This window comes from Ischnura elegans, chromosome 1, assembly GCF_921293095.1.
Source record: "Ischnura elegans chromosome 1, ioIscEleg1.1, whole genome shotgun sequence".
NCBI lineage: Eukaryota > Metazoa > Arthropoda > Insecta > Odonata > Coenagrionidae > Ischnura > Ischnura elegans.
This window is the reverse complement of record NC_060246.1, coordinates 162894221-162909854: the sequence shown is the minus strand read 5'-3', so window position 1 is coordinate 162909854 and position 15634 is coordinate 162894221. Positions and strand designations below refer to the sequence as shown.

The 15634-nt window shown below is 39.0% G+C and overlaps 1 protein-coding gene across 1 annotated transcript in view; it reads left to right on the top strand.

The window, feature by feature from the left end:
* LOC124172861 (methionine aminopeptidase 2) overlaps nt 1-13678 on the top strand; it is a 30309-nt gene extending 16631 nt beyond the window's left edge. The window contains exons 4-9 of the mRNA XM_046552364.1: nt 3514-3668; nt 5093-5330; nt 6705-6799; nt 7274-7415; nt 9790-9964; nt 13291-13678. Of these exons, the coding sequence (XP_046408320.1) occupies nt 3514-3668; nt 5093-5330; nt 6705-6799; nt 7274-7415; nt 9790-9964; nt 13291-13543 (1058 nt within the window). The 3' untranslated portion in view covers nt 13544-13678. The remainder of the gene's footprint in view (nt 1-3513; nt 3669-5092; nt 5331-6704; nt 6800-7273; nt 7416-9789; nt 9965-13290) is intronic.
* The last annotated feature ends 1956 nt before the right edge of the window (nt 13679-15634 follow it).

Genomic DNA, 15634 nt, shown 5'->3' with positions numbered 1-15634 from the left:
TAAACACTTGAAAAATGGGTAAATTCCAGGAAAAAAGCATCATTTCACATTTCTGAGCCATTTGGATTTTTTTACCCTCAGCTGCCACAAGCCAAGTATTGCTATAAAAAAAATTGTATGAACAAGAGCCACATTCACTAGACTACATGTTTGGTCTTAGATTTACTGACCAATATTTCAAATATATCCTCATGAAGGTATGGATACACTTATACTTATTATCTTACAGTACGTGTCCAAAATCCCTCTCACAGGGGCAGAAAAAAAAGTAAAACCTGAAATACTCATAGTGGCAGTCAAAACACCACCATTTTTATTTCACAGTATATTGGAGCACATATTAACCTTCAATTTAAAAAAAAATTGGATGAGTTAACTGCTCTGCCTTTTGGTGATAATTCTGAAAATATGAAGTAATGTTTTTGAGCTAAAAAAATCGGTTAATTAACAACTGTTGACATCATTATGGCCAACATAACAATGCAAGGGGAATAAAAGACATTACTATGGAAGCTATGTACTTGGATAGACAAGGGGTCAAAATTTCATTCAAATATGTTATGTGGTTTCTGAGTTATGAATTTTTACCCTGTGCCCTGCACTCTGGAATTTGACTCCCACTAGCGCCACTTCTGAGCAAACATCTCAAACTTTGACTCCTCATATCTTGCAAACTATGAGAGTGAGAGAAGAAATATTTTACATGGGTCATTAGATAGGTGATAGTAGCTAGTGACAAAAATTTCATCAAAATCCGAGTCGGTGGGTGTCATTTTGAAAATTTCTGGGTGATTTGACGTGGAATGACCCTACTGTGAGAGGATCCGCTAAAACCTCTTGACGATAATTAAGCACAAAATGTGGTTTACCGTCCGGGCTTTGCCCCTTTATTGTGTCTAATGAATTCAATCTCTTATGTATTTCTGAGATTGTGTGGTATATTAGTAAAAATATGTGTAATATTTAGTCAAATATAATTATTTTGTTTTAACAGCACACATGTGTTTTCCATTTCCTCTGTAGACCCTGTAAGACCTGAATTTCACAGATTTTTTCTCTATTCAATTTATTGTCAGCAAGAAGTCTCAAACAAACTGGTAAGTGTTCCCACAGAACAATGCAAAACACACTAGCATGTTACATTATGTTTATGAACGCTCTCTGCTGCTTAGACAGGATGTTCTCAAATGTACGTAAACACTCTGAAATGCTGGAGATGTCACTCACACTAAATGACAAAATGGATGTACTAGTACTTCCACGCTTGCACTAAATACACACTGGCACCAGAACAGAGATTTAGTTTCTATTTTGCTACTTTAATTTCAGTTTTAATACAGCAGTGCATGTCAACAACTGCATTCAGGATTTTGCTCAATCAAGAAAAATATACTCAGGGTGTTCAGTGATTGGGAATCTGGAAATATGCATGATTTTTGGTCACTCAAAATATCCATGAATTTTTGCTCCTGCTTGGAATTTAAAATCTTTTATTTCAAACTCGTTTCACATGAAATTTGTCAGTGCAAGGCCAATTTTCAGGCCTATTTTATATACTTACATGCATGCTTCAAAATGCATTGATTGCATTTTAAATTGCACTTTATGAGTGCGAACACTGATTAGATAACTTTTTCAATTTTAACAAATTTGTTGATATTCCAAGTGTTGCATTCATTAAATAAGTGAATAATTTCTTTTAAAAATGTAAGAATTTTAACTAGGATAATACATAATTATAGAATTAATTAAAAGTATTCAGTAAATGTAGTGTTGTAAAATTCGTATACATAGCTTTTATCTCGTAAGATTGACCTGGAATTTAGTAAAATTTCCCTAGAAAACCTGGAATTCTGCAGGAATTTTTCTGCTTTCATACATATATACGTCTTGTATACTGTATATATATATGTCATGTATACTGTATACGTATACTGTATATGCGTGGTAGGAGGACATTTGCTGCGTTATATACATTTGGTAGATGGTGGGTAGAAGGTTTTTATACGTATATTGTATACGTGTATCTTCTACTGTATACGCATGTTATACACTACGTATACGTATATTTAATGTATACAGTAGCATGTGTGCTGTCTGGGTCATCATCCCGATGCCGCATTATTTATATCCCAAGTAATAATCTAGGTGCAGTAGCAATAGGAAAACTTGCCCAAGAATAACAGAACAAAATAAAGTGACGATGAGCGGCTAAATAATCCCTCAAAACAAATTTTACACCATGCGCTCAGCGTATTTCCCAACTCCCTACGGTTGTTTAGGCACCTATGACGTCACGCCAGGCCTCGGCAACGCTCGGGTGTCTTCGCGCAGTGGTCGGCTCAGAGAAATTTTTCTCGATTTTAAATGCAATTTTTTTATTTCTTTTGATGTTGAGTGGAGAAACTGAAGGTATTTTCGCGAGCTAATGTATCTATTTGACTTATTTAAAATAGTTTTTAGAGCAATCTACGACCCATGCAAGTTCCTCATTGTCAAAATTTACGCTGCAATAGCTCCATAGGGAAATGCGTTCCGATTGGCTGATATGGGGTTTTTGTGACGGTTTTAGTGACGGAAAAAGCAACCGGACAAGTGATGAAAAATAGCGATGGGAATCCTCATCGCGATCGCGGAAAACAATTGCTGCCGACGATCATTTTGCGCAGTGATCGCGATAGTGATCACTTTCGCGACGAAAAAAAATGATCGTGTGATTCAAGCTTTAAACAGGTATGTTAATGATAATGATCAATTTGTCATTAATATGCATAAAAATAGGAGCATTTGTGTACATTGTGTATTATAATATAAATTTCATAAATACGGAGCATAAGTTCATGTGTTTATATGGTTACATGGATTTTTCTGCAGTCTGAAGAAAAGTGATGCTCAATTTAACACTTTTAATGGAAAAGCAAAGCATTGAAAATCACTTATTTATGATTAAAAATGAAGCTGAGATTAGCAGTAAACAATATTATCATTGGATATGATCAAGCAAAGTAAATGATTAAAATTAAATTACTCATAAAAAATGATATTTCTAGGTCCTTGTAGGTAGCTAACCAATCCAGGTCCTTGTGTTAAACGTCATTTCTCCCGAGTCCTTAAAGTCCTCTTTCCGACTCTTCAAATGCCTCCTTTCTCCTCATGGATTTCCACTGTACACATGTTAAGCAGCTATGATGACCCTTGTACTACTAGACACTGTGGTAGTAATCTGGAAATCTGATTTGTGTGCCCCACACTTTTGCAGTTGGGCAGGGCCAATAAACAGATTGGGATTGCACTATGCTTCATTAGGTATTGAAGTTAACAATAGGAGAGAAGAGTGTGCAAGTAAATAGTTGATTGAGCTCATCTACCTTGGAGGTGTTTGCTCTGCAGACTTTCCAACTAGTTCCAGTTACTATTTAAATTGAACTCATCATTTGTTCCACTGCTATTCGTCATGGAGTTGGTTTCTGGGAAGTAATATGCTCTGCAATGGTCGTTTCAATGCTTTCTCAGGCAACTTCCCCGTCGGCCAGGAGATGGAATACCCAATTGTGAATGACGATCGCACTGCCAAGGATCGCTTCAGCAGTGAAGAGAAGCGTGCGCTCGACCGACTCCACAACGATGTTTACAATGAGGTTCGCCTGGCAGCTGAGGCCCACCGACAGGTATGTTTGCCCATGGCGCAGCAATTCAATTTATATTCATGCTTTACTATTTCTTCTATATGCTCATTGACTCTTGAAAATACAGCCTACAGTTTTAAAGAGCATTCTATCAAAAATTCTAATGTATGTTTGTGGTATTATTCCATCTTTTTGCAAAAGTGTTTGACCTGTAGTAATTTTCTTGCATCTCTGTGCTAAATAATTAAATTTCATTTGGGTATTTTCTTTTATAGCTTTTGGGCTACTCTTTTGTTTTTCTAATTAATTCATGCGGTCTGATTTCGATGAATAAATAGTCATTTCAAACCAATTTCAATCACAAGTTTCATAATGTGCAATGATTGAACTGAAGTTCCTCTCATTGCTAAGAGAAAGTCATGGAATGACTTAGCCTACAGTTTGTGTACATTGGAAGTTTGACCATTGAACTTCAACATTGCCATGATCAAAATATGGTCTATAAGCTATGATTTTTATTTGTTTTCAAAATGGTCATCAACTGTGATAGAAGGAAGTGTAGATAATGTGTGGAATATTAACGTTTTGGCTATACCTAGCCATTGTCCTTTTAGTATTTATGTGAATTTTCTTATTTTCTTCAGATCCCTTTCCATCTTGGTTGTGACTGCCTTGTAATATGCAAATCACGGCATTCTAATTTTTTTCATTGATAGCCTTCCCAATTAAAACTCTGAAGATTAGTGGTTACAGTGCATTACCTCTCCTGATTCTTAATTCCTCATGGCTGGGTCCATATTTAATCTTAGCTTTTTTTTTAATTTTCTTTACGTAGGTGAATTGTGGATAGCCCTCCAGTAAAATACATATAATATTCAATTTTTTGTATGAGCACTGAATTCCAATGCACGTTACTCCTACCCTTTTTCACTTACAGAATGGCTCTTTCCACGAGAGGGTTTCCTTTTCTGCCCTCTTCCAACTTCTCTCACACTCCGTCCCGTCATCAGAATTCTTCCGTAGCACCCACCCCCCCCTCCATATATTGATTGCTTTCACACTTGTGTGTTGAGGTCATGCCCCGCCTTCATACAGATCCATGCCTAAGATGCTATTATTGTCAAGTGCATGTGTTATCCACATTTTAAAACATTTTGCCGGGGATTTTGTCTTTTGCATATGTACTGACTTTGCCCACAGTGTTTATATCCTAATTATTAGCATAGGTACATCTTCAGGTAGAAAAAGTAGTAATGTTGTAGGTAAGTATGTAGTAGGTTCCTGAAGACGTATGTATGATATTAAGCCAGAGTCGTGTCCATTACACATATATGTAGGTAGTGAACCTTATAAAGTGTAGAACCTTACAAATTCCATGTACTTCTGGGATTTCTCTTTGTAGTGCCACTTAAAAGGAGTGTGTGAAAGGTGTTTCTGACCCATTTTCTCCTTGCTCCTCTCTTCAGACTAGGCAGCATATTCAGCGATGGGTGAAGCCTGGAATGACCATGATTGAGATTTGCGAGGAGTTGGAGAACACGGCTCGCCGTTTGATTGGCGAGAACGGCTTGAAGGCGGGCTTGGCGTTCCCCACTGGATGCTCCCTCAACCACTGTGCTGCCCACTACACTCCCAACGCAGGCGATCCCACCGTGCTACAGTACGACGACGTGTGCAAGATTGACTTTGGCACCCATATCAACGGTTAGTCTCAGTCGACCAGTGTACTTGTACCATCATAAGTTGACTTAACAGTAGGCCAATCATCGGTAATAATACAGACCACGAATGTAAACTCAGTGTCTACAATTGTGAACAAGTAAAGTAGAATTATTCATAGGCATGACTGTTCAAAGAGAAGAGCGTATCATACCTTCATTTCATATAATTACATCCAACTTCTTCCTGGAATACAATTGTATGACGGAAGAAACATATCCTTCATGATTTTACTGCACAATTGCTGCTCGTAATGTACTACAAACCAATTGGAGGGCAAGTACTATGAGTAAATGTTTATAATATTACCTGATATAGCTCGTGTTCAATTAAAATGATTTTATTGTGAACGTACGAGATGAACCCATAAACAGAACGAATAAGAAAAGGTACTGTAATTGAAAGATGTCATGGCTATGATGATGAACACTGGCAAATGTCCCAAAACTTTTCCACTGATCTCCTTTTCGTTCCACTTATGGTTGTGATGTGGTATCTGCCGTATGTATTCCTTTTGGTGGCCCTTTGTAAATGGCGGGTCATTTAAAATTTTGCTAGTGTAAAAATTTTGGGGAAGACACGACATTCAGGAGATATGTAAATCATCAAGATTTAACACAAATGTTGCAAATTTTGGTAAAGTGTAAATTGCAGGAACTTAAAAGTGAGGTTTTACCGTAAATCTGTGAAAAGTCAGTAACATTTCTGACATTTTCACTGAAAAATCACGAAAAGTCAGTAAGTTTTCATACTTAGAAGCATTTGAACCCTATGTATATTCTTCACCAGCTCAAGCAGGACTTCTGCACAAACCATGTGTGTGGTATCCCTTCCAAAGAGTCCATTCCTGTTGGAAAGAACACAATTGATTTCTTTGAATTGAAACTAAGAATTTTGTGGGTAACATTGTGCTCCTTTGGGTAAATCAAGACCATTCTTGGTAGAGTAGCTGTGGAGTCCCTCACAAGTGCCAATGTGCTTGCTTGTTCATCAAATTACGTATCTGCCTCATTCTTCTCATTCCTTGCTGGCACAGAATTTGATTTAAAAGATTCGTTCATTGAATGATTCAGTGAAGAGATGTGGTGAAAATTATTCAGCTATGCTAAAAGTGAGTAATTGAAAAGAGTTATTTGGACTACATCTTATTCCCATTTTGTACTGGTTGCGTTTCAGAATTCCCTGTATTCTATTTTTGATCGGTACAAATCATAGTAGAGTTGCTGCAAATCTGAAATGTGTGTGGTGGAAACTGTGGAAGCAATTATGTAATGGAGACTGGGAAGCAGTCCTTGTTGAGAACTCTTTTGATGAGTGTGCATGTGTGTTTGAATGTTTCTTTGTCTTCTCTCCGCACAGGACGAATCATCGACTGTGCCTTCACTCTAGCCTTCAACAACAAGTACGATAAGCTGATTGAGGCTGTCCGCGACGCCACCAACACTGGAATCAAGGTATGAGAGTATTTCCATCCGTTGTGACACTTGTGCAGCAGTATGATTCAGTGTTTCCATGTTAGACACACATGTGCTGGAATGCTCTTTTGCGGTACAAAGGCTTCATTTTTATTGTGCTGACAATGCTGAGAATAGTTCCTTCATGCATGAACATTCTTAATTATTAAATGCATTGTAATGAAGTAGTGAAAGGATTCATTTTTCAGTTTCAAAATACATGTAACAATACGATGAAACATGTTTTTAGTTTATTTAAATATTTTTATTAAGTCACGAATTTTTTATTACATTATCATCTGTGCCCTATTTTGTATGCTCTGAAACATGTCTGATTCTGCTGGGATATTTGTCTTTGTCTCGGTTTAAATGACAAATTTTCTCACTGTGTACATGGAGGAGCCAATGTAAGACTGGTGTTTGAGTTTCGTTGACTGACCCTATTTGTCTTTGTGGTTCCTTGTTGTTGTGCAGGCGGCCGGCATTGATGTGCAGCTGTGCGACATTGGGGCGGCCATCCAGGAGGTGATGGAGTCTTATGAAGTGGAGCTGGACGGCAAGACGTATCGAGTCAAGTCCATCCGTAACCTCAACGGACACTCCATTGCTCCCTATCGTGAGTATATTGTAGCACATTGGGACGTTGGGTGCCAATTATGTAACCCTTGGGGTGCGTGGGACTGGGGGAGGGTTCGTTTGGGGGGTTCATCTGAGTCGGATGGGTCATGGGTTGAGGGAAAGGGGATGTGGGGGAAGGAGGGGATAAGATAAAGGAGAGAGGGGGGGGTTCCTTTTGCTGATTGGATCTGGCGTGCATGAAATAACGAAGGCTTGCTACACAAATTACAAATTCAACAAAACATTACATGCAAAAGACAACCAGGAAACATACACTGAAAAATATGAAATTGGCCGAATATCTTTTACTTGAAAGAACACTACTGGCCGGTGAAATTAAAAAAAAAAAATACACAGTTTTACCCAATGCCAAAAGTCAATTATAAAACAATGAAAACAATTTAAACAAAATCTTCGCTTCTTATGAATGGCTGGCGTGGAAAACAAAACAAGTGAACTGAAAACGCCAACACTAATCCTAAACACTTGTCCTAAATACTAAAATTATTCACACATATTTACGGGGTAAGCGGGAGGGTAAAAATGAATAAAAAAAATATGCAAGGAACAATTCTTTAGAGGCAACGGGTCTTCTTCATGGTTCATCTTTTCTTGAAGGGGGGGAAATGGGGATCTCTTCGTAAATGTTCAAATCGGGGGGGGGGCATCGTAATGTGGGATGACAGTTTTAGTCATCAACTTGCTGGGTCATGGATGTAGATGAACTCCTCCCATAATAACATCCACCCATAATAGGCTGAGAGAATATTCAAATCCGGATGTTGTGGGGTGACTTTCTTCCTCTGGGCGCAGGAAATCTACCGTCGGTTCTCCTGTTTCCTCTACTTTGCCAATTTTCACCTCTTCGTCTGACCTCCACTTTTCTTTTATTTCTCGTTCTCTCCTCCACGCAATAATTGGCTAGCAACTCTGATGAGCAAAGCCTTTGGCCGCAATTTAAAGTTGAGGATGACGTGTCCCCCTCGAGCCGGAATGCACCCGGGTTTTATAACCCAGGGAGGGTTGTTTTTTTTTTGGGGTTGAGGCAGGAGGGGAAAACCATGGAAAAAGCAGGTTTACGCCAGATCGTCACCATCGGGAGGGGGGGGGTTTGCTGAAGCATGCCTTCTGTTTGTGGATGGGGGGGTTTGCAGAATGCGTCACCCTCCGTCCGCTGCTTGCAGGTGTCGTTTGGGAGGATGGGGTGGGGGAGAACATGAACGTTACACTGGTCACGTATGGAAAAAACCCAAAATCGGGAATTAGATGGAATCGTGGGATGAGGGGGGGGGGGACACTTTACACTTGAGTCCAATCACGCTCCACCTCATACTCACACGCACTCACACACATTGTTGCATCAGCCTTCGTTCCCTCGTGAACGCCAAATTAAAACTACCATTGAGTCATGCCAAATGGCATCGGTTACAGTATTGAGCAGTGTCTGAGTTGCTGAATGGGGGTTTGCACAGAAGCTGGGAGGATACCTCAGTTCTTGAGAGGGGATGGTTCTTTTGGTTCGTGTGGTGAATATCTTATTGACAGTGGGAGGTCAATTTCATGGGCTGTGGTGCTGGAATGAGCCATCGTGACATGACTCTTGTTCTCCCTGATGATTTGGGCTAAATCACCCTGCTAAGTGACCTGTTCATCCGGAGTCAGGATCTGATGTTTCCCTCTCTCGTCTTGTTTCTTTTTAAATCTCGTCATTTTGTTTTCATGCATTTTCACCAATTCATACTCGACATTCAGTCTTACTCATTCAATTACATTTTGGCCTTGGCATAAGTGCTCTGCTCATATAACGCAAGTGAAATTCAGCACCAACAGTTTCAATTGAACCGTTATCCATTTCCATTTTATACTCTCAGTGAAAGTTTTTAAGTCAATGGCAGGTAGGTGAAATGTAATGTTTTAAAAGTCTTTGGTCCCATTCTATTCACTGTGTTTTTCAATTATCCTGGTCTCGACTCATATGCATTTGCATGGATAATCGGATGGTAACTGTAAGTCTATTGTAAATCACTTTTTCTAGGACATCTGAAAAACCTGGCACTTAGAAGTACAGAATATGTATGGGTGTGTTGTACCTGTCACAGTGGGTGTTTGTGGTATTTTTTTGGTTAGGGTAACAGTACTTCACCCTGTGTTTCTAGAAGCTATATATCATTAGGTATGATTGCTTGAGGTTATTCGTTTTCATCATTTTCTGGTACGGAATGGTTTAATTTAGAAATATGTATAGTCTAAATAATGCATGGTGAATGTCACTTAGTATTGCATCAAACCTACTGCATCATTGAACTGCAATTTGAGGTTGTGCATGAACGTAAATTGCACAATGAGTGAGTCACGATGCTTGTGTGTTTCAGGCATCCATGCTGGCAAGACAGTGCCCATAGTGAAGGGAGGTGAGGCTACAGTCATGGAGGAGAATGAGATGTATGCAATTGAGACATTTGGGTCAACGGGTCGAGGCCAGGTGCATGACGACATGGACGTGTCGCACTATATGCAGAATTTTGACAAGGGCTACGTGCCGCTCAGGTAAGCCACCTCTCCCCTGATTACTCCACCTAGTCCCTCTGTCTTCTGAATGAAGGAACCACTATCAATATAGTGAAAAGCGTAAGAGTGACTTTTTTGTGAAATTGTCTACACCAAAGTGCAACTTTCTGCACTGTTAGTGATATGCTACAAAAAAATCTTCAGTCCCGTAGTATTTCTTGTACTGCTCAAAAGGGTACCAGTTTTTTTTTTTTTCAATTAAATTTCAATGAATGCCACCTTAAATTTAAAAAGTTGAAGAAAGCCGTGAAAAACATATGGCAGGTTGAAAAATTGAGGGAGGTTCAGCATCAACTGGCTTTTAAAGAGGCTGTAGAAAATAAAATAGGGGAGGATACGACCAACAAACCAATGGAAGAGAGTTGGAAAACCATTAGAAGTGGTCTGCAGGCGGCAGCTGAGGAAGTTCTTGGTAAAAGAGGAGTCTTTATGAAAAAACCATGGATCACGCAGGAAGTATTAGATCTCATTGAAGAAAGAAGAAAATACAAGGCTGCGAAAACAGAGGAAGGACAGAATCGTTACAAGAGGATAAGGAACGAAGTATGTCGTAAAGCACGGAAGGCTAGAGAAATGTGGATGAAAAGCATTTGCGAAGATGTGCAAAACAATCTTAAACATGGAAAAGTAGAGGCCGCTTATAGGATAGTGAGGAACCACTTTAAGGAAAGGGGCGTAAGATGTCCCTTAGGGACAAAAACGGAGAAAAAGGGAAGAGATGGAAGGAATATCTGGAAGATTTGTACAAAGGAAGTCGCCTCAGAACGAATGCTATTGAAAACGAGAGAGAAGTGGGTGCCGATGACATAGGAGCCCAAATTTTAAGATTGGAATTTGATGCGGCTGTAAGAGACCTCAGGATAAATAAAGCGTCTGGCATTGATGACATTCCTGCAGAACTAATCAAAAATTCAGGAGAGAAGACGTTGAACCAGCTATACAAAATCATTAGTGAAATGTATACGACAGGTGAGATACCAAAGGATTTCAAGAGGAACATTATAATCCCTATTCCTAAGAAGAAAAGAGCGGAGAAGTGCGAAGATTTTAGGACCATAAGCCTTACTACACATGCATCAAAGATACTGACAAGGATCATCTATAGAAGAATAGAACGAAAAGCAGAAGAGTACTTGGATGAGGACCAATTTGGATTCAGAAAAAACAAAGGCACAAGGGAAGCAATATTGGCCCTAAGACTGCTCGTAGAAAAAAGAATGGAAAAGAACAAGCCAACATTCGTTGCGTTTGTGGACTTAGAGAAAGCATTTGACAACGTGGATTGGAGCACAATGCTTGGAATCCTAAAGGAAATTGGGGTTCTTTATAATGACAGAAGAATCATCCACAGTTTATACAAAAACCAAGTAGCGGTGATAAAATCAGGGCCCAGCTGTGAAGAAGCAAGAATTAAGAAAGGAGTGCGACAAGGCTGTACATTGTCACCCGTAATTTTCAACGTTTACATTGAAAAAGCCATTAATGAAATCAAAGAAAAGGAATTGGGAGTGAATATCCATGGAGAAAAAATTAGCATGCTAAGATTTGCCGATGACATAGCTGTTATAGCAGAAACAGAGAAGGATTTGAAAAATATTCTGGTTAATATGGGTAGGGTAATGAGTAGATATCAACTGAAAATAAGCACGAAGAAAACCAAGATCTTAGTATGCAGCAGAAGAGAAGAAGTCAAGACCAACATTAAAATAGGGAGGCAAAAACTGATAGAGGTGGATGAATTCTGTTATTTGGGAAGCAAGATAACTAGTGACGGGAGAAGCAAGAAAGAAATTATCAGCAGAATAGCCCAGGCGAAGAGAGCATTCCACCAAAAGAGAGACCTGCTTACAGTGGGAAACTTAAATATGGAAGTAAAGAAACAATTTATAAGAACCTACATCTGGAGTATGCTCCTATACGGAAGTGAGGCATGGACAATGACCGCAGCGGAGAAAGCAAGGATAGAGGCCTTTGAAATGTGGTGCTACAGAAGAATGATGAAAATCAAATGGATCGACCGAGTTAGTAACGAGGAAGTCCTAAGAAGAGGGTAGGAGAGAAGAGAAGCCTTTTGAAAACCTTAATAAGAAGACGGAACAACCTTATAGGCCACATCTTGAGACAAGATGGCCTGATGAAGACAATCGTCGAAGGACAGGTGGAAGGCAAGAATGGAAAAGGAAGACCTCGAACAAAATATATGGAACAAGTAAAGAGAGATGTGAAAGAGAAGAAATACGTTGGAGTGAAAAGATTAGCTGATAGGAGAACTGAGTGGAGAGCTGCGTCAAACCAATCCTAGGATTGTTGACCAGTGATGATGAAATTTCAATGTTGATAGGAGGAAGATTGGTGCATTCATGACGGAATGCATGAAACTTATCGTTCATACCTCATCAATTTATATTCTCACGCCTGTGATTAAGTATGGAGTGAGCTTTGCACTCGTCTATGAATGCAAACCTTAGTATTGAATCACTGATTGAGTGATAGTGATACTGAAGAAGTTATTGTGAACAACACACGCCTCTGACAATGTCTAAACCAATGCAATGGCCCTGATGGGATCTGCTGTGTGCTTTACAATGTAATGAATGTGTGTACTTAAATCATTCTGGTTAAATATCAGTTGCATATTCAACATCAGTCATTATGAATTCGTATTTTGAGTGCTGGTTATCATTTTTTCTCTGTTTAGCAAGGAATGCCGAAGCAAAGCTACAGACGAAGGGAAAGTTTCTCCTTGCCATGCTACCAGCCACAATATGCATTATGATGAGTAATGGCTGTTTGAGGAGGGTTTTTTTATTCAAGAGAGAATTAAATTGAAGTTGAAGAAAATCTTGAATATCCAACAAGACTATATTTTTTCTCTAACGAGTCCTGATAACTTTTATTTCCCAGTAAAAAATATTCTATCCCTGTCAATATTTCCCGTTCATTGCTGGTACCGTCAGAATGTACACAGGTACAGGTTTTGGAAGTTTAAATTTAAAACTATTAATGGTAAGATATGCATTTGAGTTTATCAACCACTCTCGAGAATACAAAATACACTGTTACAAGGTAGTCTCATGATCAAAATTAATAATTATGCAATACATATCTATGAATGTATTTTATGTCATTGCTAACTACTAACAAGAATGAGGTTGATATCAAAGTATATTATTGGCTTCCCTACGAGTCCGTGAGGGATCATATATGCTCTTAGGCATGTTTATAATTAGTGTAGGGTAGTTATGATAAATGAATGCCGGCATGTGTAATTGAAGAGAGATGTACTCGCATGCTTTTCCTTTCAGGCTGCAGTCCTCCAAAGTGCTGTTGGCCGTCATCAACAAGAACTTCAGCACTTTGGCATTCTGTCGTCGCTGGCTGGACCGTCTTGGGCAGACCAAATACCAGATGGCCCTGAAGGACTTGTGCGACAAAGGCATTGTCGACCCATACCCTCCTCTGTGTGACATCAAGGGCTGCTACACGGCTCAGTTTGAACACACTGTGATGCTTCGCCCAACGTGCAAGGAGGTCGTCAGCCGAGGAGACGACTATTAATGCAAACAAGATGGTTTGCTCATTTGACCTGCGTAGAGTTTTTGTGAGAGCAAGCTGCATTTTTTGTCCTAATTTTTTTGTTTTTTTTTTTTGTGTGATGAAATTAATAAATGAGAGTAAGCAATCCCTCCTGTATTTGCGTTTGTCTTTTACTCTTGCACACACGCTCATTCGCCAATTGGCACCTAGTGTAAATTGTTGCCAAATGTTTGTCTCCTTGCTGCAGCGTGATTTTTTTCAGGTGCAGCGAGAGAGAGACCTTTTCAAAGCTTGTCTGAAAAATAAGTTTGTGAGACTCCTCTTGGTTTCTTCCCCTCAAAGAAAATTCTGTTAACTGAAAGATTGTATGCTTGCTGCACACTTGGTAAGTAAGAGTGGCACAATCTCTTGAGAGGCTATGCTTACAGAGCACTGTTATGTGGATGAAGATGGGATGAAAGTGACTGTCAAGAAGCTATATTTTGCTTCGAAGTTAAAATATTTTCTTTACTGATGTGTAATCGATAATAGAAGACAGCCAACACGTTATGTATTATTGAGCCTCAGGGGTGCAGCTAGGAATTAAGGTTAGGGGGGGTTTCAGGCACAACTACTGCTGGGGGTGTGGTATACCCGTTGCGATAAGTGGGGGGCCCTCCGCAAAAAAAATTTAAGTTAAATGGTTCAAAATGTTGAGTGTTATGGCCATCTGAGGGATATTTTGTTAATCCTCACAGTATTCTATAAGCAATATTAATCCAATTAAGTAAAATTGATTTGACTTAAAAATTTCTCCAAGCTCTGGGGGGGGGGGGGGGGGGGGGTTATCCCCCAATGCTGTCCCACTGTCGAGCCTACCATTCTTATAAATAATACCTCTGATGGATATATTGTTCTGCTCCCTGGAATACCAAGGAATTCATTTTTACCGGAAATGTTGAGTAGACTAATATACAAATAAACAAGAAAGACCTGGCTGGAAAAAATTTGTAACACCGCCCTTCCTTTTAAATCGAATATGCAGGATACCATGGAGCACATGCAGCATAGGATGTGATCACAACAATGTCTGGACATTGGAAATAAAAATTTAAAGAAAATTTGCAATAACCTCTTACTAAAAACACTCCTGCAGTGCCTGCACTATATATGGAAAGGTTTGGGTGTGGTTGCATTGTTTTGGAGGTCTCCACTGTTGGCCATCTCCGTTCATCATAGCAAGTTTATTTTAAGATATTCATAACATTGCTTCCCAAGGTAAGAACCATGCTTTCTCCAAAGCTTCTCAAGCCATTCTTTTTGGCAGCAAGAGTTTCCACGCTAATGCAACTGCTAGTATACATTAGCAAGGGTATCTAAAGTTAATCCCAAACAGCAAAAAAGCATTCCATTTTTGGCTTGGGTTGGTTGAAGACAATCAGGTGCCAGTTGTCATTTGAAGTAGTGTGAAAAGGAATTTATTTCCTCTTATTAGGTATTTCAGCTATTTGGTGCAATAAAAATGGACGTTGCGGGGGAGTTCGAAGTGAATATTCTAAGTAGGTAAATTCATAACTTGCAAAACTTGTTTTCTCGTAATAGTGAAATTCGTTTATTCACTATTTATCACGGACTAATAACAACTTCATTCACTCAATTCTATCCGAATTGGGACTCATTTCAGTCCTACCCATTGAGTTTCAAGATTCCTTCAATTCCTGAATGAATTTATGGCACAGAAAATTCTGTGTCCGGGGTATGGGAGCACCTAACTCGTTTTGAAGCTAACATTACTTGCATTTTCATTTCATGCCACAGCTATTCTTTATCGTTATCAATAGTAATAAATTTAAATGGTAAAAAAATTCTAATTAATAATGTAATCGTTATTAATTGTTATCATACGTCATTAAATACCAATGTTTACAGATTTAAAATGGGCTGCAGGAGGAGAGCGAATATCTCAAACCCTTGCTCCCTTGCGGTGAAATATTCGTTCGCAGGGTCCTATAAGATAATATAATGTAAAAAGTTTTACTCTTGGTGTATTTTCCTGGAGAAACATTAAATTATTTGTAATAAATCAATAAAAATATCCGAAATAAATGGGAATTGCGTCTCTCGCTTGTTTCT